The 22,609-nt window shown below is 36.8% G+C and overlaps 1 protein-coding gene across 1 annotated transcript; it reads left to right on the top strand.

Moving 5' to 3' along the window:
- On the top strand, positions 1 to 21,578 carry RpL4 (ribosomal protein L4). Its single transcript, XM_085940595.1, has 10 exons — positions 1 to 89; positions 1,630 to 1,807; positions 5,246 to 5,327; positions 7,551 to 7,714; positions 10,794 to 10,918; positions 13,961 to 14,059; positions 14,867 to 15,002; positions 15,952 to 16,087; positions 17,442 to 17,601; positions 21,177 to 21,578. Exons 1-10 carry the CDS (start codon positions 87 to 89, stop codon positions 21,447 to 21,449), a joined length of 1,356 nt encoding a protein of 451 aa, XP_085796721.1. The 5' UTR covers positions 1 to 86; the 3' UTR covers positions 21,450 to 21,578.
- Positions 21,579 to 22,609: the final 1,031 nt, after the last annotated feature.

Genomic DNA, 22,609 nt, shown 5'->3' with positions numbered 1-22,609 from the left:
CTTTCTATTTCTCCGTGGCATGGCGGATGGTCTTTTCCGCCGCGTATTGTGTTAAAGTGTGAAAATAGTTCGCTCAGTAAGCGAAAATGGTACGTAAATCTCACAATATGTCAAAAGTAATTCATTTTTCATCGCCCAAAAGGCAGTGCAAGCCATTTGCGTACTTAAATCCGCAGTGTTAGCTGTCAAAATGCGACAGATATGGTGCTTTTTACCCACGTGTTTGGCATGTCGGCATCAGTGTACAAACGTTATAAAATGTTATTAATTGCGTTATAACCGACTAACCATTGCTACATCTGCGAAAAGTGTTTGTTAATTGTACTAATTTAGTTGTTTTAACAGTGTTTTCACGTGTCGTTTGACAGATATCCGCACAGAATGTCCACACGAAATCAGCATGTCTGTTTCGTGTAATCAAAAGTGCCAGATTATTGTTAAAAGCGGTGGGACTAGGCGTTCCCTTCTTGATTTTTCAATATTCAGCATGGGGCAGTGCCACCGCACACCTAAATTCTATATTTCGTCCATTTGTCACGTTTTTAACCTAACTTTTGATTGGCATACAACATTTTCTACATTAGTATTTATTTAGTTTACGCGTTTGCTTCGTAGGTATATTACCTCCAGGCTATTAAATTGTCTACATAATGACATAATTCAAAGTTTTCAATATTATAACGATTGATTCGAGTTGATTTTAAGACAATTAAGCGTTTTTAAGTTGCAGTCGCAATGTCATTTTTAACCTCTACCTACATACACATTTTCTAGTATTTCCTATATATAGGTCAATATTAACCTACTGATAATAATAAGTGTATCATTCTATCATTAGCTTCCTTATTTAGAGTAAATATCCTTTACATGAGATTATTTTGAAAAAATAATCTTTAATTTGTCTCCGGCAAACAGGATAACAATGTTGTAAAATGTAAATCATGAGGCAAAAGCCCTTAGGCTTAGAACATACCAGTATATTCTTTATATTGAAAAACACAGGCGCCTTTGTATATTAGGTATGAATATTTAAATTGGAAAACTGGCCAAGTGAATTATTGTCTCCAATGATAGTCATATTTCCACTTCAGCATGTTTTCATTAGATAGGTGAATGCCAAGGTTGACTATATTCAGGCTGTGATAAAAATAGTAACTCAAATATATTAATAAATTATAAATAATATACATTCCTATTATTCATCAGCTGTCAAGGTCAGACTAGTCCTTCACACAAAAACCCGTGGTAATATTGATATCCAAAAAATATGTAGCATTGATCTATTGCATTACATTAGTAGAAAGTGTGCTAGTGTATTATTAATTATCATGTAACTCATCTATCCAAATCAAACCATTCCCTGTGTGAACACGACAGACGCGTCAGTATGAGCACTCTATAGAACAATGACAGGTCATCCATAGACAACAACGGGAGGGGCGGAAAAGGTAGAACCAGTCGTTGTGAATGTATCGGCATTCTACTAGAGTACATTGACCGTATATATTATAGAAATGCTTGTTTACAACAAGGCTAAAGTTAGAACCAATGTATCACCTAATGAAAGTTTCCAATATGGACAATGTATAATATCATCCGATTGTTGATTTGTTTCAATTGTGTTTGCAGAGTTTATCAGTAGCCCGGCCGTTAGTGTCGGTGTACAATGACAAGAGCGAGGCGGCTCCAGGTGGGATTGTTCTCCCCTCGGTGTTCCGCGCCCCCATCCGCCCGGATGTCGTCAATGAGGTGCACGTCTCGATCAGCAAGAATAGGAGACACCCCTACAGTGTAAACAAGGATGCCGGTGAGAACAAATTACTTTCTCATAAGTCCATGTCTGCTCATTATTTGAAGCATATGGAAGCACGGAATCTGCAAGAATCGCTATTCGGCAGTTTTTTCGTGTCTTTCTTGATCATACACTCTGGATGGTATCCAGTTGGTTTGTAGAAAATGGCAAGCTAGGTTGAGATTTTTAGAGTAATCTTTACGGGAGAATTATGTGACCCGGAATATGCCTTTGACTGTCTTATTCGACATGCTATCTATGCATTAACAATTTGTCTTATCTTCGCTGTATTTTAAATACCTCCTATGGGTTTATATTCTGAGATAATCGAAAAAAACTGTTTTAAAAAATAATCGTAAATGATATATATTATTATGTTTTAACATTTTTGGTGCTTTTTACTGGTTCTCCGTCATCATAATCTGTCAGTCGCCATTTTGGATTTTAGCTGTCTTTTTGTCATCGAATTATAGTACGCGGTCCAAGCCATTATAGTATTTCGGCAAAAATTATAGGACGTGTAGAAAATGAAAGTTTTTTGTTTGTCACATAAACATAACGGAGAATTCGAGAAATTCCGATGCCCTGCTTTATTATAACACCTCTTACGACCGAAAAATGCTAACACCGGCCGCCGTCATTAACTGTCACGTTAGTTTTTTAGAGTAGCTATACAACGCAAAACATGTCCGAGATCTTATATTATGCACCGTCCCTCGCTTCACGTTATTACGATTTGCTGTGATAGAAGTACAAACATTTTACGGAACTTTAAACATCGCAACATATGAACCCCTAACCAGACCGGCGAATACAATTAATAAAATTTTTCAAAATTGTGGTATCTTTGACGTACTATACTTTTTTAATAGTACGCGGACGAAAATGTAACTTTTCGAATAGTACGCGAACCAAAATGTACTATAATTATAGTTAAGTTGGCAACACTGCGCTCACTGACAGATGACAGCGAGCGGTGGCGGAGAACCAGGAAAAAGACCCACATTTTTTATTGATCCTAATCATAAATTAAAATTGGATAACCATATTTTTTTATGATATATTTATTGTTAAATGGTAAAATCATAGCTTTTTCCGTGTTTTTATCACATACGATCAAGTACGTTGAATCATCTGTAACCATGCCAATGTTCGCATACGATTATTTTAATACTGATATATTGCGGCGGACGCTCACATAGGATTAATTACGGTACGGATAATTTTGGATGCTCTCACAAAGTTTTAATTTAATATCGATTTTATTTGGTGATTTAATTTTTTATAGCACAGACGGAAGACAAAAAAAATTTGCATCACGTGGTATCAATAACTCATTTTCGTCAAAATCACCACATAGGAGGTATTAAATATACAACGACATTATCTTAAAAGTTAAAATCCTGCATTATGTCATCGGCGACTGACAGAATATAGAAAGTGACATGGGGATCACTTGATGAGAGCTTGCTATCGTAATGGAAATGGCTGGTGTAGCTTTCAACTCTATGCAGAATATTGAGGACTCTTGAGTTACGACTCAGTCGAATACAAATGACAACACTGCCTTGCGGTATTTACGAAGACAGACTATGCTGACCTTATATCATTGTCACTAAGCGTTCTTTTGCTGTCGCTATTACATGCCGATTGTGTTCAGGTCATGGTTTAGACAAAGAACAGATTAATACGATAGAAATGTAAAAGTTGGAAGGTTTTGAAGGCGGGTTGTTTTTATTATTTTATGACTCGACCGAAAGAATACAGTGCGCCACTGTTCTCAAATACAGATGTACCTATTGAAAATATCATGTTCCTTATAACGTGTTTTAAGTTTTTCCCATATTTCTCCCCACTTGAGATCTGAAGCCTGTCCCACCACACTTGGTAGGGTAAGCGGGTAAGTCGGTTCCCATTGTTTTCGACTATTACACTTAGGCCATCTGCTCACGCAGGAACTAAAATATGACGGAACTCATAAACTGGCCAGTGACTGATGCTCCGCACACTGCGCTACTGAAGCCTAATAACCTCAAACCTATTGTCTTTCCTACTTTATTCTAAGCTTTTTTTGTAATATCCTTTTCTGGCTGCCTGTAATTATACAGGGAAGAGTATTTCTCAATATCTGCCACAGATTTTAGATTACAAATCGGTTCGCCCATTTTTAACTTTTGACGTCTTGACTTGTTATTGCTTGTTTATTTCAGTTCAGTGCTACCAATTTTGGTAAGAAAATACAATCTTTCATCGAATCTACTGATATTGGCACCACTGTTTAATGGGTGACTGGCAATTGAGAGACTGGGAGACTAGCATGTCGTGTCGCCTCTAGTTTCGGACGTTTTGAAACTGGGAGATTCCAGTCGTGCCGTCAGCGAGCTGCCGTTGAAATTCATTAGCTAGATATTGGAGTTTCAGTCTCGTCTTTTTTTGAGTATTCACGTGAGCTGATAGCCTTAATGTAAGTCAGAAGAATAATTCACCATTAGTGAATTTGTCCAATTCAACCAATGACGGTCAGGGTGAGTGGAAATTGAATCTGTAGTGATTTTTCGGTGTTAGTTTTCATCATCAGCACGATCAGCGTTCAGCACATAGCGGTCAAACTGCCGCCCTTGTGTTAGTAGGTATCGTGCCAGATTGATTTTATGGCTGGACTAGGTGCACCCCTGATCATTTACCGTGTGATCCATGGGGCAGAGCTAGCCATACAATAAAATTCATAGGTCATGCAATATATTACAGTCGAACTTAGTTATTACGAGGATGATGGGACCGGCTGAATTTGCTCGGTATAAGCATTACTCGTTATATCGTTATAAACATTTCTCGCGCCATGTTCTGTTTAAGCATAGAACATTAAAAAATCTGAAAACCATCGTAAAAATCCCCGAAACAAGCATGGCATTCATAAACTACAAAAGAAGTGGTTTATTGTAATGAAGTGCTGAGCCGCTGGCGCTGGTAGGTACCCACTGACTTCACAGAGCTTGGAGTTTTTGCATGCAATTTAAACCATATGCGTGGATACTTTTTCAATGTTAGCGAAAACACCAATTAGGTACTTGGACACTTAACTTGTCATAAACGTAATCCGATCCCTGCGGCATCAGTCTAGTTAACTGCGCGGTCGGATTTTATTGCTTAGGGTCAAAAATGATGTTTTTAAACGATCGACACATTAATAGTTTTGCTCGGTATACCCGAGAAGTAGCTCATTATAAAAGTGAATAAATGTATGGAGAAAATTATGATAAAAGTCATTGGATGTTTCCTCATTACATCTGAGATCTTGATGTATCCGTGATCCTAATAACCAAGTTCGACTGTATTTATATACCAAAGCGGCCTCCCGCGTCATTGTGCTGGTGCACATAGAGTCAACCCAGATTCATAAGAATGTACTCATGAATGATAATTAAATTGTATTTTTTTTTAAAAATTCTATAGGTCACCAGACCAGTGCTGAGTCCTGGGGTACCGGCAGAGCTGTCGCCCGTATTCCTCGTGTCAGGGGAGGTGGTACTCACAGGTCAGTTTTAGCGACAATACTACTTGTATACCTTATTGTCATTTTCCTACATTGGAACGTAGGGACAAGTACGGGGTCATGCTATTTCTTTTGGGACAGCTCGTATTATCGTGTTAAGCTTGCAGCGCTGCAGAGAAGACGCGTCGCAGGATTTGGAAGGGAGGTGGAAAGCATTGCAATTAAAATTTTTGTCCCTGTGATCTTTGGGTCAACGCAAGAAGCACAAAATCTATACCTGTTATAATAGGAAAAAGTTGTTGATACTTTTTTTGACATCCCTAGGTACTGGGCGGCCTAATCCATATCGATAAACATCGATTTCTTAAGACCATAGAAACGTACCTCATTTCTCTCTATTTTACTGTACACCAAACATATGTACATTAGAGATATGTATTGAACTATCCTTTATTTGTTTGTCACAAGTCTCTTCGTTACATAACGTCATGTGTTATTCTATGTCCGGTACCATAAGTAACTTGAAATTACTATAAATTGAGATAGGGTTTCTTTGGTCCTAAACGGTTGACATAAGGTCGCTAAGTAATTATACAATGGCGTCTGATGCACAAATGCACATGCACAATCATTTGTTTGAAACTCATTGCAGTCTATACCTACAAATCAGCGGCGAAGGGTGGAGGTACGCTGTGTAGATTTGACATAAATAGTGTACACTAAACTTTGTCAATCATACTTATTTGTTTTTATTGAACTAAGAATAAAAATTGTGGAGGGTTTTTTAAAATCCGTTTATACCCTGCCTAACCAAACCATAATCGATAAAAAATTTAATTTAAAAAACTAACCAAATTGTAGTCTTATGGTACGTTTACATTTGACACTAATATCGTCATATTTATGTATGACACCATATTCACTTAAGTGTAAACAGTAAGTATATTTGTATCTGCCACTTATTTTGCGTGTGTCGACTCTCACCTACCACTTATTCAATCTACTTATATACGCAAATGTAAACACCGCGTATTCGATAAGTTCGAACTTGGAGCGATATATCACCGAAGTTGGACCACCGTCTACTTTTATGTCAAGTACCTGACACAATATTCGTAGTTTGACAGGTACCTAGTGAATTGCATATGTATATTTCTAAAACAACGGACAATCAATAATCATAGGTACACCATGAATGTATGCCCAACGTTTACGTTAATAAATGTACTGTAGCGATCTGTCAAAAATCATAGACAATGAGAAATAAATCGGATGTGCCGTGTTCTATGGATTTTGTTCGAAAATAAAATATCGCTTGTTCTCGGCACATACGATTAATTCTGATGCACTCTGTGAAGAAAAAATGCGCTTCAAATGGTATTACCTAATTCATTTTGGCCCACACCTGCACTCGTATTAGGTACGATAATATTACATTGAATATGCAATGACGATCAAGTGCTAGATATCGCAATGTTACTGTTAATCGTTCTTCTACGCATTTCTGAATTGTGTGTCTTGTTTTTTGGCAAAAGGTCCAATCTTGCAAACTAAAGTTCACAAATTGAGTTGGATCTTCGATTTTAAACTCTGACATTAAACGGAAGGCACCTAGTTCTTCTCGTCGCTGAATCCATTCCCGCACCCATCTAGACCATTTTTGCCTCCTTTTTGTTGCCAAAAGACTTAAAATAATAACACTCGCTGCTTTCTTTTTTAACATTCCCATATTGACAACTGACATAACGTTTTTGAGAAGTATACAAAATAAGTGTCCGAATAAATTACAATATCATATGTAAACACCGCATATATTTATTCCAATGTTGCCATTGAATAAAGTGTCGAGACTTTATTTCAACGAGAAGTATACCAGAATTTTATGTCAGATCCATGCAGGTGTAAACAGTAAATGAAATTTTATGTCCGACACATAAAATAAGTATAATGGTATAAGTGTCAGATGTAAACGTACCATTAGTTCAATGAAAACAAATACGTATGACTGACAAAGTTTAGTGTGCACTATTTATGGCAGATCTTAACAGCCTATCTCTAACCTTCGCCACTGCTGGATGGTGTTCTCTGGTGTAATTTGAATATAACGGCGAAATGATGGTATATCTTTTACAGAGCATTGGGTTATGAGGCTTTCAAGTCTCTGATTACTCTTTACACGTTGACTTTGTCTGAAGCCAGTCGGAGCGTATACTAGGTGCATGAGCTGTAAATGTGAAGATCTGAAGTGTTATATTTGTGTTGCAGGTCCGGCCAGGGAGCGTTCGGTAACATGTGTCGCGGAGGTCGTATGTTCGCGCCCACCAAGCCGTGGCGTCGCTGGCACAGACGTGTCAATCTAAAGCAGAGGAGATACGCCATCGCTGCTGCACTCGCGGCCAGCGGTGTCCCAGCCCTCGTCCAAGCCAAAGGTAACCTAATCAACTTGTGTTAATTCTCTTCCCTAAGTGGCTCATTCTCAAAATTCTGACGTGAATCCGGAGATGGGTGATTTGATTTCACCAATGATTTCCTGTCAGTATAATGAATTGATTAATAACAAAATTAATGCTTGTGTATCAATGTGATGGAAAATGTGACATCACAAAACCAACGAGACAAGAACATTATTTTTCTGATGCCTGCAGAGCTATTCTTAATAGTTGGCATACTAACACGTTTTCGTTATTCTTATTGCTCCAAATTGACAAAGAACCAATTCCATAGACAAGGCGGTTATCTAAAATACTTGGTAACACAGTGATAATTTGTAACACGTTGAAAATTTAACTTGGTACCAAGGCCTGAACAAAAATGAACCATAAGTGCGAGTGAGTAAACATTTAAAAGTGTTATCTTGGATGTCAGCAAAGTTTGTAAAGTAGGTTTTTAAACCCTCGGTGAACCTCATTGCTTCTTCTTTTATTGGAATATCAACCTCGTCTTCATCAGACAGTTCTTCAGAAGCGCGCGTAACTCGCATATTTTGAATATTTCCGACGTAAATCGCGGGAAATAAAAACGTAAATGCGGGTATTATGTACTGAAATACATCGGGACCGAAAAAATTACACGCAATTGCCGGGAAAACGTGAATACCGGGCACGTAAAAACGAGGTTATACTGTATCTCCGCACTATGCGTTAGAGTAAGATAGAATTTCTACGGCTGAATTAAATATTTTTTGTAAACGTCGCCGGTAAATCTGGATTTGACTGATTACGTTCATTTACAAACTGCGAGCACGTATTGCTGAAATTTATTGTTTTTGTATTAAATATAAAGTTAGTTATTTTAGTAGGAGCATATTTGCAGAACAGTTTTGCTGTCCGATCGGTCTCCGTTTCAGTCGAGCTGTCAGTTGAACTGACATGTAAACGCAAAATTGAAGCGGCCGACTGAAACCGAAACGGAGACATGGATTTTCTGTCAGTTATCGTACCCGTTTTTAGAGTTGCCACTTAAATTGACAATTTCGATTGCAATATTATTTCTTCAAATATATGTAGATAGAAATAAAGGTATTATACAAATAATATTCCTTTTTATTGGATAAAAATATGTAAATATACATTGGCATTTCCTAATTGAACTGTCAACTGAGACTGAACGGATAACTAAACTGATCGTCTAAATACACCGCTGTTTCTGTCTCAATGGACCAAAGCAGAAACCTCGACTGAGCGGACAACAGATACTACTTTTCAAACTACCTTGGTCTTCTGGACGAAGTATTAGATTGTAAGCACGATATGTCCACACGATAGCGGCCAAACTACCGCATTTGTGTTACTTTTAATCGTGCCAGATTGATTTTATGGCTGGACTAGGCGTTCCCTTAATCATTTACCGTGTGATATATGGGGCAGTGTTAACCGTACATTTATTTAATATAATAATCGACTGCAGTAATTAATGTGCTAGTTTCATAAAATGTGTGGCTGCTTGTATGTGTTATGGTATGAACACATTACCATCACGTTATGTGCTGTCAGTAAGCTCGCGTTCGGAAAAAAAAGTGTGCAATGTCATTTATCTTGGTCATTACCATTACATACATAGTTCAATTGATTATGAGTAATGACAATTTGATGCGCTTACTAAATGTTTATTGTATCCACTATGGGTTTTTACAAACCTTTTCAAATATTCAAAATTTGTTTTTATACTTGGTCTTTTGCTTAGGTAATAAGGTTCATGTTCATGAACAATGTTCACCACCTGCAGCGGAATACATTTTAGATAATTTTAAATGTGCTTATAGAAAAGGTGGTTTACAATTTTTATACAACACTTCTTCAACATATTTATTTGTTCACGCACGAGTTATAAATTGTGGTTCCATGTAAATTGTACGTTAAACATTTCACCGTAGCACAGTTCGCCGTGAGCATTCCATTGGAAAGAGATGACTGTATAGTCTCTAATTCTATTGGATTCAATATGAACATTAATTCAATTTTCCTAGCCGATTTTTGCAAAATTCAAGAATGAAAACATAACCTACTTTAACCTAACCTAACTTAACAAATGTTCAAGTATATCGGCTATTTTCAAAATTTGTTTCCTGTAAACTGTCAAGAACCGTGTTTTATTTCCCGTACCGTATATACCGTAGGTTGGACAGTCTTTAATATACGACCATATATGTCTGAAACAACATTTCATGATAAATTGTGACATACTGTGCACCTACTACTTATTGACATCTATGTAATGGCGCTGTACGCGATTACAATATTACATCACGTGCTTTTTGCATGCTAGCGGTATTGCAACGGTTTTCGTTTCAGAAACGACCGCAGTGACGTGTATGTCTGGATATAGAAGCCGCAGTCTAGTTCAAGACATTGGGGCTAGAAAATTTTGTAATAATGGCCGTCAAAATATACTGTAAATCATGTAACGTAATTTAAGGATAACCCCTTTAGTGTGAGAGTATAATTTCCTAATGCTAAACACCCACGGTGGCCGCGAGGCTTAAGCGTTGGACTATCACGCCGTGGGTCTCAGGTTCGAGACCTGGGCCTGGCAAGTACGCATATTGTTTTTCAATTTGTGTGTGAGTCAGGGTATGGACCTAATAGGTTGAGCAAGTGGCTGACATCCATTTCTCGTAAAAAACAAAATCTGTTAATACAAACCTCTACTCTGTAGAGGCCCATATGATCCTATTAGGATCGGACATGGTAGAAAAAAAAAAAACAGGAATGTTTTCTTTGTATTCAAAGGTTTTATTAATGCCTTTAACTCATGACTTTCGAATGGTTAATGTACGTTTGAATGGTTGTCATTAATGTTTTACTTCTGCCGCATCAGGGACACAATTTCTTATTTCCGTAGAGCCAATTTGTTCATTTACCAACTGTTATCTAACTGACCACACAGGGTACAATCGGCAAACATCAACAAAAATCGGCGTACAAGTGTTTGGCATCTAGTAAATTTTTAGTGTCTATGGTTTCCCAACCTACTGCCCGGTTTCTGATCTGTGTCGGTTGTTAATTCCAGGTCACGTGATCGACAACATCCCAGAGCTTCCGTTGGTGGTATCAGACAAGGTTCAAGAGCTCACCAAGACCAAACAAGCAGTCGCATTCCTCCGCAGAATCCGCGCCTGGGGTGATATCCAAAAGGTATTCCACACAGACACTTTCACATAGTATAGGTCGCCTAGACTTGTACAATAGATGTACGAACACATCGAACATAAAATCTTTAAGTGAAGGATTTTTGTGGCACCGATTCTAGTTAGTAACTATGGTGATTACTCATAAGTCACAGTGCGATTTATTACGATGGAATAAAGCTGTAGAGATCCTTTTTTTGCTTAAATTTCATACTGAGAGATTCCAGAAGATGTTTTTTTTCATCATCTTTATTTTCGATGGCTCAGTTCCATGGTTAAATTGAACTAGGAATTAGTAGTGGCCTGTAGAAAACCGGCAATAACATCGGCCCTATGAGGATAACTAGTAATTTTTTGGAGTTGTAATTTTGTGGAACTGAAGAAGAGCGATACGATTATAATGGCTAACATCACTCGAAACTTAAAAATTTTGACTTATCGTACTATAGAACTGAGCTATCGATATGGTGACTACGTGATTATGTTAGTACGTCTATAACCAATGTACATACGCACACATCTAATGTCCACTCGTTTGAAGCCATTAAGTGCTCATTCGGGTAACCATGTCACGTGCCAGATCGACGAATCTAATTCTTTGCATAACCTTTCTCTATGGTTTCTTGATTATAGGGGTGTGCTTGCTAAGGGACATTTTTTCATTATTGTTCTAATTTCTTTCCCAGCGGCCGCCATTCGGTACCCTCAAGTATTTGGTTACATTTAAATTGTACGTAAAACATTTCATGACATAAAATTCATGTCTAAATAAAACGCGGATCTTCTCGGTTTACACTTTACAGTGGCCAGCAGCAAATAAATTTTGAAAATAGCCAATATAATATACTGGATTATTTGTTAGTAGGTTAGGTTTTCATTCTTGAATTCATGAATTTTGCCAAAATCAGCTATGAAAATTGAATTAATGTTCATATTGAATCTGATAAAATAGGACACCGTATAGTATACGGTCATCTCTTTCCAATAAGAAAGTTCATGGCGAACTGTGCCACACTGAAATGTTTGATGTACAATTTACATGTAACCCTACTAGATTCCGTTTGTTCCGGTCACTACTCAAGATACAGTCGATCTTGGTTATTACGATCACGGAAATAGCGAGATCTCAGATGTAATGAGTAAACATTCGTTAACATTTTAGTTTATGATTTTCTCCATACATTTATTCACTTTTATAACGATATACTTATCGGGTATACCGAGCAAATCTGTTAATGTGTTGATCGTTTAAAAACAACATTTTCGACCGTAAGCAATAAAATCCGTCGATGCCGTCGGGATCGGATTACGTTTATGACACTATAGTTAAGTGTTTAAGTACCTAATTGGTGTTTTCGCCGACAACATTGAAAAAGTATCCACCCGTATGGTTGAAATTGCATGTAAAAAATCCAAGCTTTTTGAAGTCAGTAAGTACCTACCAGCGCCGGCGGCACAGCACTTCATTACGATAGACAACTTCTAGGTAGTTCATGAATGCCATGCTTGTTTCGTGGATTTTTACGATGGTTTTCAGGTTTTTTATGTTCTATGCTTAAATAGAACATGGCCCGAAAAATGTTTTATAAACCGAGTAATACTTATAAAGAGCAAATTCAGTCGGTCCCATCTTCCTCGTAATAACCAAGTTCGATTGTATTACAGTATGCAAATAGGAAAGCTGTTCTTGGTATGCATCAGGCATCAGATGTTGCATTTTATGTGCCTCTTCTAAATCAATACGATATATCTCTGCATGTTATGATACGCGACAAATGGATTTCGGCATTTACGGAGGACATTTACCTTCCCTTTACGATGCTAATAAACTCAGTCCGTTCCGATGATGTCGCCGTCGGCTACTGTCACGAGATTGATAATATTCCGCATCTTAGATTCGTCTAATACGGTTTCATCATCATTATTTGATATTTGTTTTACCTATAAAATTATCAGAAAGGTATCAAAACATATTTATAATCATACGAGTATTTCTATACATTCTTACAGCCTACAAGTTTAATCATAATTAGGGCCCGGATTTATATGCTAGTGCATGTTTTTTTAGGGTGTATGCAAAGCTATGAGAGTTGCACAGAAATCTGTTTTGAAAGACACAGAATCCAAAAATAAAATTTTATTGTGCATATAAATGCATATTTGAGACGTTAGAGCATATTTGAGACATTGGTGCATATTTCATAAATAAATGCATATTTTAGAGCTTTTGAATGTATAATTTTAGTTTTTTTTTTAATTATTTTATCGAAATATAACTAAGTTAGGAAGGAAGATAGTTTAGATGCACTTGCATTTTTAATGCCATCTCCGAGCTGTGGATTTATCAGTGGAAAAAGTGAAGTCAACTCGGGCACTATTATTTAAAGTTTCCCCAAGTGGACGTTGAGAGGTAGTTTTCCGCATATAAACAAAATACTGACAACTACCTATGCGGAAAAATTTAATACCAGAGCATAATATTGAAAAAAATAATGTAATTTTTTTTCTGGCAAAAAACAGAAAATAGTATTTGGGAATAGTTAAGTGTGTCGTTTTTGTTTTTTTAAGTTGGTTTACATTGCATTTATTATTCAATTATTTGTAGGTACTTGTGAAAAAACTATTTTGAAAATTGTAATTGATTAACTTTATATTCTTTGTTTGTGTTTTTTGTTCTGATATCGTATTATGTAAAAAATTATTAACTAGTTATTCGATTTTTTGTCAGTAATATTGGATAAAGTGGGTATTTACAATTTTTTCCCACAAAAAATGTCAATTTTTAACTGCATATTTCTTCGGTTTTATTGCATATTTTATTGATTTTAAGTGCATACGTGCATGCATATAATCATGTTTTTTGTTGCATACAAATCCGGGCCCTAGTCATAATACATTCGATCTTGTCCTCACGCTTTATTTTCATATCTCTTTCTCACAATTGAGTATGTCTGTCTTTGTTGCAGATCTATTTATTTTAGTAATGAAATATATTATATGAATAGGTGAATGTCTTTTCTGATGTGTTGTTTCTTTATTTGTCGAACAGGTATACAAGTCACGTCGTCTCCGCGCCGGTAAAGGTAAAATGAGGAACAGGAGACGCGTGCAGCGCAAGGGACCACTCGTCGTATATCACCGCAACCAGGTAACCAACCTAATCATTTTTTTTTAAATCCCAATTATCAATATAAGACAATCCCCAAAAAGAAATTTTAATTTTCAATCTTTATTTGGTATGCACTCTCTTCGCTATGAGAGCCTTCGGGTGGCTCGTGATTGCCAGCACAATCGGACCCAATTAATCTATTTATGCATTTGTATGATCTATTATACGCAAATATTATGAATGTTGCCGTATAATTAAAAAGAATGCTATAGAAATACTGTGACGTTGATCCTTGCATTTGGTCTTAATACCTGCGGGGGGTAAGTTCACTGTACATCTATTCATTACGCTATCTATGTTTTTTTTTTTTACGCTATATCACTTTTTCTAGTTTTAAGGCCCATTACGACATCTGGACGCAACCACAAATCGCAGAATACATTAACATTTTTATGACGATTCTGACATGAATTATTTCACGGGTGAATGCAGGGGTGTGATCGAAAGACCCGCGTCAGTACCTGTTTATTATTATTTGCGGGTGATAGCTGCCATCTTTACGGGGGCACCCCTCTGCGAAATATCTCAATAGATGAACCGTCCCAATAATGTTGTGCACCCAGACAACTGATTCCTGCGATTTAAAGTTGTGTCTAGCCATCGTAATCGGTGATGAATCTAAACCTATCTTTTGATTGTAACCTGAATATGCGGATGAGGTGGCCCCACATCTGTTATTGTTCTTGTACTGTTTGTCGGTTGTTCATTTACAGTGATTTGTCTGGCCTATTGTCGTTAACTCTTGAGGGTTGTGCTATTGCAAATAATTGACTGTTTTGTCGGCAGGGTCTGGTGAAGGCATTCCGCAACATCCCCGGCATGGAGCTGATCTCCGTTGAGAAGCTGAACCTCCTGAAGTTGGCTCCCGGTGGTCACGTCGGTCGTTTCATCATCTGGACAGAGTCTGCGTTCAAACGATTAGGTCAGTAGTTTACTAATGCTAAAAAGTAACTTTTAGACATACTTAGCTGGCGCTTGATATAAGTTGGATGGTCGTAATCGACCGTTTATTGAGTGGCGGACTTGGGAACACAAGTGTCGGCTGTCAGAATAGTCAAGTGTGCAAGGAACTTGTTCAAGTATAGTATTTTGTTTGAATTTCGTTATAAATGTAATTTAATGCTGTTTGTTTGAATTCTGACTGATATGCTACACTGTTTTGACAGATGCTATGCGTGTTTGGTAAGTTTGCCACCGTTTCGAGTCAACGTTAGTTAGGTTGATTCAACAATGGTGACATCTCTGCATCTGGCTTTATGAGTTTGAGCTAGAGAGGATACGGATGTACTTCGCACCGTGAGTGTGAAACCAAGACATGTGCAAAAGACATATTTTGGAGATATTAGGGTTTGAAGTCTTCGTTTTGTTAGGACAAATAGAGTTTCTAAAAAAAACCATAATATTTGGTTTATATCTACATTATATTGCATGTTCTTTCAGTTACTTCACTTTTACATTACGTTCACGACTTTGGCAGTTGTTTCGCATTTCATCTCGAAATCAAATTGTCTTGGTTTTACACTCACGGTGCGACTTGTACACAAAATTATATACAATGTTATCATGAGTCATGTCTTCAATAATAATTAGATAGGGAAGAGATACATTGTTGTTTTTACCAGGTTCGTTGGTTTTATTGTTTATTTTGGGAGGCTCCGAGTCGCCACTGACTGGACAAGGGAGGAATATCTGGGCTCCGGCGCATCAATTCGATATAATACAATATTATGATGATATCTTTTGGTCCGTGTTTCTGACATACGCTGACTATACCATATTTCCAATTCTGAACATTAATTGAATAGTTGAAATGAAATTATGATTGAATACCAGGAGTGATGTTTACGTTGTGTCGTGGTGGGTTTTTGCAGATAAGCTGTTTGGGTCGTGGAAGGCACCATCTCTGGAGAAGAAGGGCTTCAACCTGCCGCAGCCCCGTATGGCCTGCACTGATCTCTCCCGTCTGCTCAAGAGCGAGGAGATCAGGAAGGTGCTCCGCGCGCCAAGGTATGAACATTATACAATTGTACCACTCTGGTAATGTAGCTTTATCAAATATTTGTTATGAGATAACTAGTCAAGTCTAGTGCCTGGATTTGACTGTTTTTGAAACAAAATAATGTTTTTGTTGTCCTGTATTCGGCAGTGGCGAAGGGTGGAGGTAGGCTGTTAAGATCCGCCATAAATATTGCACACTAAACTTTGTCAGTCATACATATTTGTTTTCATTGAAATAAAACTACATTTTACAGATCGTGTTGGTTAGTTTTTAAAATTCAATTAAACCCTGCGAAAACCAAGCCATAATAGATAATAGTCAAAAAATACTCGTATATCTATAAACTATTTAAAATTATGCAATTAAATCATACATAAATTTGGATATTTTATAGATAGAATAATAATTTGTATCTATTATAGTTTGATTAAGGCAAAGCTTGATGAATTTAAAAAATAAGCCAACAATATGTGCAATACGTATTCTTAATCTAACGAAAACAAATAAGAAAGAATGAAAAAATCTGCACAATTTTGTCATATCGCCTAAAATATACCAATACTATTATGGTTTGTTTAAGGCCGTGCATTAGTTGAGGCACGGTCTAAAAAGATTGTTGCTAGGCGATGCGCGGATTGCGGGTCGCGGGTGCAAATGACGCCTGTCAAACGAAATATTATTTGTCATATAAATCCAACATACGTCCATTTTATGTTCTGTTTATTGTTCTATTAGTAACAATAATAATATGAATTAATTGGCCCGTCGCCATCACGCAGCAAAGTGACGTGTTCCTGACTCGACATTCTCTCGGTGAATGCGATAGAGTCCAAAATTTCGTCGCGCCTACAGTTAAAAATTATTTGGCGTTTCACTGATGCGTCACCTTAAGATAGGGTTTAATTGATTTTTAACACCATCTGTAAATTGTAGTCTTATGTCAATAAAAACAAATACATTTGGCTGAAAAAGGTTAATGTGCACTATTTATGGCGGATCTTAACAGCCTACCTCCACCCTTCGCCACTGGTATTCGGAACGGCTGACTTTGAAGCCGTGCATGTGGGTTCGAATCCCGCATCTTACATACATTACGTTTTGTTATCGACACATGACTAATATGAGCAAGTAACTGTCAACGATGGAATGAATTCTACGTTATGGGATTCATGCAAGTGAAGAAATGTGCTGTTCAAATGATGATATGTCTTTTCAGAGCATTGGGTTATGACTTCTGTGATTACCTTTTAACACGTTGACTTTGTCTGATGTCCCGCGCATTTTAACTATTCATCGGTATCATTCAATTATGCTTTCTTTTCACATTCATTTATTTAACTTGTTCAAATTGACACCCAACAGGAAGGCTGTGGTGCGTCGCCAACGCAAGCTCAACCCATTGACCAACGCACGTGCCCTTCTGCGGCTTAACCCGTACGCTGGAGTCCTCAAGAGACGCGCCCAGCTGGACCGCACCAGGAAGGTCCTCGACAAACAGCTCGTCGAAGCCGAGAAGAAGGGGGTGAGACATCACTGATTATTAATACATATTTTTATTTTCTAATTACACGAGGAGACGAGGAGAGGATTGTCGTGAGCTACCGTCAGTCTTAAATAATAAATACTAGACTATTAAATTAACATTTCGATGGTCTTGTCTCGTCTTGTTAAGTGACAGTTCTCAGTGGAGCCGTCTGCTTATATAATTATTTGCTTTGTACACATATCAGGATTCTATACTACACATTACTCTAATGAGAGATTTGCCAAGGCGCATGGAATGTCATGACTATTCTAGCTCAGGGTTTCCCAAACTATGTTCCGCCAAACTTGAATAGGTGTTCCGCGACCATTTGGAAAGGTTTTATACACTGTGCAAAACATTCATTTTACTTCTACTAAGCAGAAGTAAAATAAGCAAAACTAAAATGGACATAGTTATGCAGAAAGTAGCCAGTCCACAAAAAATAAAAAAATGAGATACGATATAGATCAGATGCGAGAAGGTTTTCTCTACATTCTGCTGAAAATAGCCAAGCCGCAAAGAATTTATTCTGGAAATAAAATAATTTGACATTTCACATACATTTTTAATAATCATGTTGTTATTAAAGTGCCATTATCTCAGCTCGACATTATTGTGGACTGGCTACATTCTGCTTAACTACGTTCAAATAATTAAAGAATCTACTTCATATTGATGGACGAGTGATGATCAATCTCCACTGATATTTATGACGTCAAATATCTATACAGCCATAATAATAATTTTTGATTATTGTCGATATTTGAAATGTCCATAATTGTACATATCAACATAAAAGTGGGTGTATTAAAAATACAAGAAATCGCTAAAAATACCCTTAATTTTACCTCGAACACCATTTGGAGTATGATCGTTACATTGCCTTTAACCTTAGCGATAGGTAGGGGGCCCGCCAAAGATCCTAGCCTGGGGGCTCACTTCAGGATGTGGGGGCCATGATCTAGGTACAGACGGAGGACCATCTTTTCTCACACCATGCGCATGAAAAAGATGGGGTATATTGTCTTTAACTGACCGGCTGACAAGTCTTGTCAGTTTAACGACAGTTGCCAAAATTAGCAGAACGGTTAGCTGCTCTACAAAATGAACTAAGCGTTCCGTTAAAATTTCCGGGTTTGCGAAGTGTTCCATTGCAGAAAAAGTTTGGGAAATCCTGTTTTAGCTAACCGTTAACGGCTGATTAACTCTTTTACTCCCAGCTGATTAAGCCTAGCATATGCGAAAACTCCCAAGCGTTTTTTGACAAAAAATCGTTGATTTAGTTTTTTTTAAATAACTAATTCTACACATGTTTTAAAAATTTGAAACTTTTTTTGTGTTTTCTCAATGGTGTATAAAGCAATAATAAGTAATAATATTGATAGTTTACATCAATAAAACAAAAGAAAAAAATAATGTATCAATATTTATTTAGAAATGAACGGATAAAACTATGTTTGAACAACAAAACAAGTGTGACAACATTTTTTTATTTATAATTGATTTATCAAATTTTATAATATAATCTATCCTTATGTAGTAACAGAAAAAAAAATAAACAAATTATTATTTATCTGTGAAATAGAATTTTTATAAAGTAATCAAAAAAAAAATCGTATAGTGTCCAAGGTATTCAAGAATATTATTCAATTCACGAAATCGCAAGAGAATTCGATACAGTATCGACGACTAACTGATATGGAATGAAGTAATTTCAAAAAATAAGTCTCAAAGCACTAAATCATTTATAATAATATTTATATTCATGTATTTTTTCACCATCTTACCAAAAGTACAGTGGCATCCATTGTTAGTTCAAAAATTACAAACTTCATTTTGTAATGTGATATATGAATCATAAAACAACTAAAAGAAATATCAGAATTTAAAATGTGTCATAAAAATAATGTTTTATTATTTTTATGACCCTCTTTGGTCTCAAGTTCGACAGCAGAGCAATTATGACTTGTGAGTTAATAGGGTGTGACATAATTATAAATAAAGCCGACACTAAAATAAATGTTACTCACACTCAACACACAGTGAATATAATGATTCGTCTACACGAGATGAAATATGACGGGAAAAAATTTGGAATAAATCGTAAATTTGGTTCCAAACTTTCGGCCGATGGATCGGCCCAGATGTAGTTTTTGCATAGGTATGGTGGGCCGAAATATCGGCCCCGTAGGAGTAAAAGGGTTAATGCTAGTAAACGATTTACGTGCGTATAAGAACATGCGCACGAAACACTATATAACATAACCTCGAAGTCTAACATTGTTCGTTTCATCAAAACTGCTCTTACGAGTAGGTAAAGTTGTCAGATGATCTCTGTAGAAATCTGTTTTCCTTTTCTTTCAGTTTTTCATGTGGACAGAGTCATGTGTGTCATTGTACATATTATATTGCAGTAGCGAATGGTGGAGGTAGGCTGTTATGATCTCACATAAATAGTGCACTCTAAACAAATAAGTATGTATAAAAAGTGCGCATTATTTTGTCAGATTGCCCATAGCATACTAAAACTATTATGGTTTGGGCACGGTTTAATTGATTTTTAAAAACTAACCAACACCATCTGTATATTATTGTAGTCTTTGTTCAATAAAAACAAAGATGTATGACTGACAAAATTTAGTGTGCACTATTTATGTTGGATCCTAACAGCCTACTTCCACCCTTCGCCACTGGTATATCGGAGGCGGACGATAAATCGATTGATTTTATTGGTGTGCGGTTCAAATGATGATATGTCTTTTCAGAGCATTGGGTTATGATTTCTGTGATTACCTTTTAACACGTTGACTTTGTCTGATGTTCCGCATATTTAAATTGTCCACTGATATCATTCGAATATGTGTGAGGATCTGTGTTCATGAGGGTATGACATGTTAATTTCTGCTGCGTTATCATTGTCGGTTTGCAAGAGATCCAAGGTAGACAGAACTGTCGACTGTTACTGAGTGTCAACGCGTGTGAAAGTTTATGTCATTTTCGATAGCTACATCTGCGGTCTATTCTATACTTATCGACCGCTAAAGTGATAAATATTATCACTTTAACTGTTACAATAAGTTAGCTATCTAAATAGTCAAAGCTGTCTATCTCGCTCTAAACTTAACACAGCCAAGAGAGGTGCCGTTCTAAATTTACACTGTATAGCTCGGCTAGCTTTTTGTTTTATTCACCTGTTCCTTCTTTCAGACTTCACTGAATGAATGAATTTATATTATATTTCTGATAACTTGTTATTGTTTTTACTTTGTATTCGACCCTTGCGTTCTATTCAGGTGCTCGAAACTAACTGTGGAGAGGTGCTGTTAAAACATAGCACTTATTGTAACAATTACTTGCTAATATTTCGGTACAAACCTACCCTAGATAGCTGCTGTAGAGGCCGAAAAGCAGTCTTGTGTATAGAATGGACGCGCTGTTATCACATCAGTGTATACGTACAATTTACATGTAACCGTGGGGTTAATATATTATGATAACATTTGCGTATTTGGTTTTTGTCTTTTCAGCGCTTTTATTGAATGTCAATTAATTTATGTTTGAATTTGTCACAGGTGAAACTGCCAGCGACCCACATTGCCGTCCGTGCCAAGAAGCTGCGTGAAGACCGCGCCGCTGCCATGAAAAAGTACCGCCTCGAAAAGGCCAAGAAGCCAAAGGTACCCAAGGCTGTCAAGCTCTCCAAGAGGGCCACCAAACGCGCCGCGAAAGCACCTAAGGTGCCCGTCGTCAAGCCTAAGATCGCCCCACCACCACCCAAGAAAGCAACGCCGAAGGCAGCAGCTCCCGCGGCGAAGAAGCCCGCCGCAGTGCCCCCCAAGAAGTGAAGACGTGACGTGACGAGGGTGTGTCGATGAGATAATATATGGTGTATTATGGTTACAACGTGTAAATGACTTTCTTAAATAAAACACTGACAGGTACGCCGTCAAACGCGTATCTGCGCTCGGAGAATGTACGCTTTTTTTATTTATTTCTTCATCCTTTTATCCGACTATCCTCATGGACCCATTCATGGGTCAATGAGGATAGTCAAGTATAAGATAGTATATGGAAGATAGTAGTAAAGATCCAATGCATAGTTACTGAATCGGTACATTACTGCTCAGTCAGGAAAATTTACAATGCACAAATATATCAGCAGGACGATAGGGCTTTTTTAAAAATATTTAACAAGGCAACATGTTTCTGTTATTTTTATTGCTACAGAATACCACGGATATCATTGGGAGCAATTCGTTAAAATGAAACTAACTCCAATTGGTGATTCTAATGGGATGCATTTGAAATCAAATAAGACGTGTTAACTGTGTTCCTCAACGACATTTGACGGCCGTGTTAAAAAATATCACGCCTGGCAGTTAATTTCTCGGAATAATTAACTGTCTGAATACAACATATCATATTTTACCACGTTTTTATTAGCTCGTATTCTTGTTTGTCCAGTACAAATTTTTTCTTGTTTGTCCAAGATTTGTATTGGACAATTGAAGATTATTAACTAACTTCCCGACTAGCTAGACATTTGAAACTTTTGTATTAAATGCATTCTTTTAATACTTTTAGCCATTTTTAAGGAGAATTGAATTCATTTTCAGTTAATTCTGCTTTGTATGGAAATTTATTATTGTTGGTTGCTAAGGGGTCTAGCAACTAAATTATTAATATATACGTACAAAACTATGGAAATCATTATGAAATGTCAAAATGACAAAAGATTTTATTAATACATAGAATTGTCAAGTTTATATGATTCAACAGAAAATTTAAAAACGTGGTAGGTATATAAAAAGTTCTTTTTATCTTGTAATTATTTATCACTAATTGTTATTGATTTTGGAGTTAATCGATGTGTCACTAAATTTCGAAACCCGCTACAGTAAAACCTTATTAGTAAGAACACTGATAATTCGAAATTTTCCTGAAAAAAAAGTCCCTTGAACATTATTTTCATATAAAATCATGCCTTTGATTCGAATTTCGTAAT

This window comes from Rhyacophila brunnea, unplaced genomic scaffold (genome assembly GCF_057557595.1).
Source record: "Rhyacophila brunnea isolate RB1 unplaced genomic scaffold, BYU_Rbru_1.0 scaffold_13, whole genome shotgun sequence".
Classification (NCBI taxonomy): domain Eukaryota; kingdom Metazoa; phylum Arthropoda; class Insecta; order Trichoptera; family Rhyacophilidae; genus Rhyacophila; species Rhyacophila brunnea.
Note: the sequence above shows the minus strand (reverse complement) of the source record. Positions and strands in the feature narration are given on the sequence as shown.

Coding starts and splice junctions, on each gene's coding strand:
- RpL4 (XM_085940595.1), top strand. Junction 1,808..5,245: donor CAGTGTAAACAAGGATGCCG/GTGAGAACAAAT, acceptor AAAATTCTATAG/GTCACCAGACCAGTGCTGAG. Junction 15,003..15,951: donor GTCTGCGTTCAAACGATTAG/GTCAGTAGTTTA, acceptor GGGTTTTTGCAG/ATAAGCTGTTTGGGTCGTGG.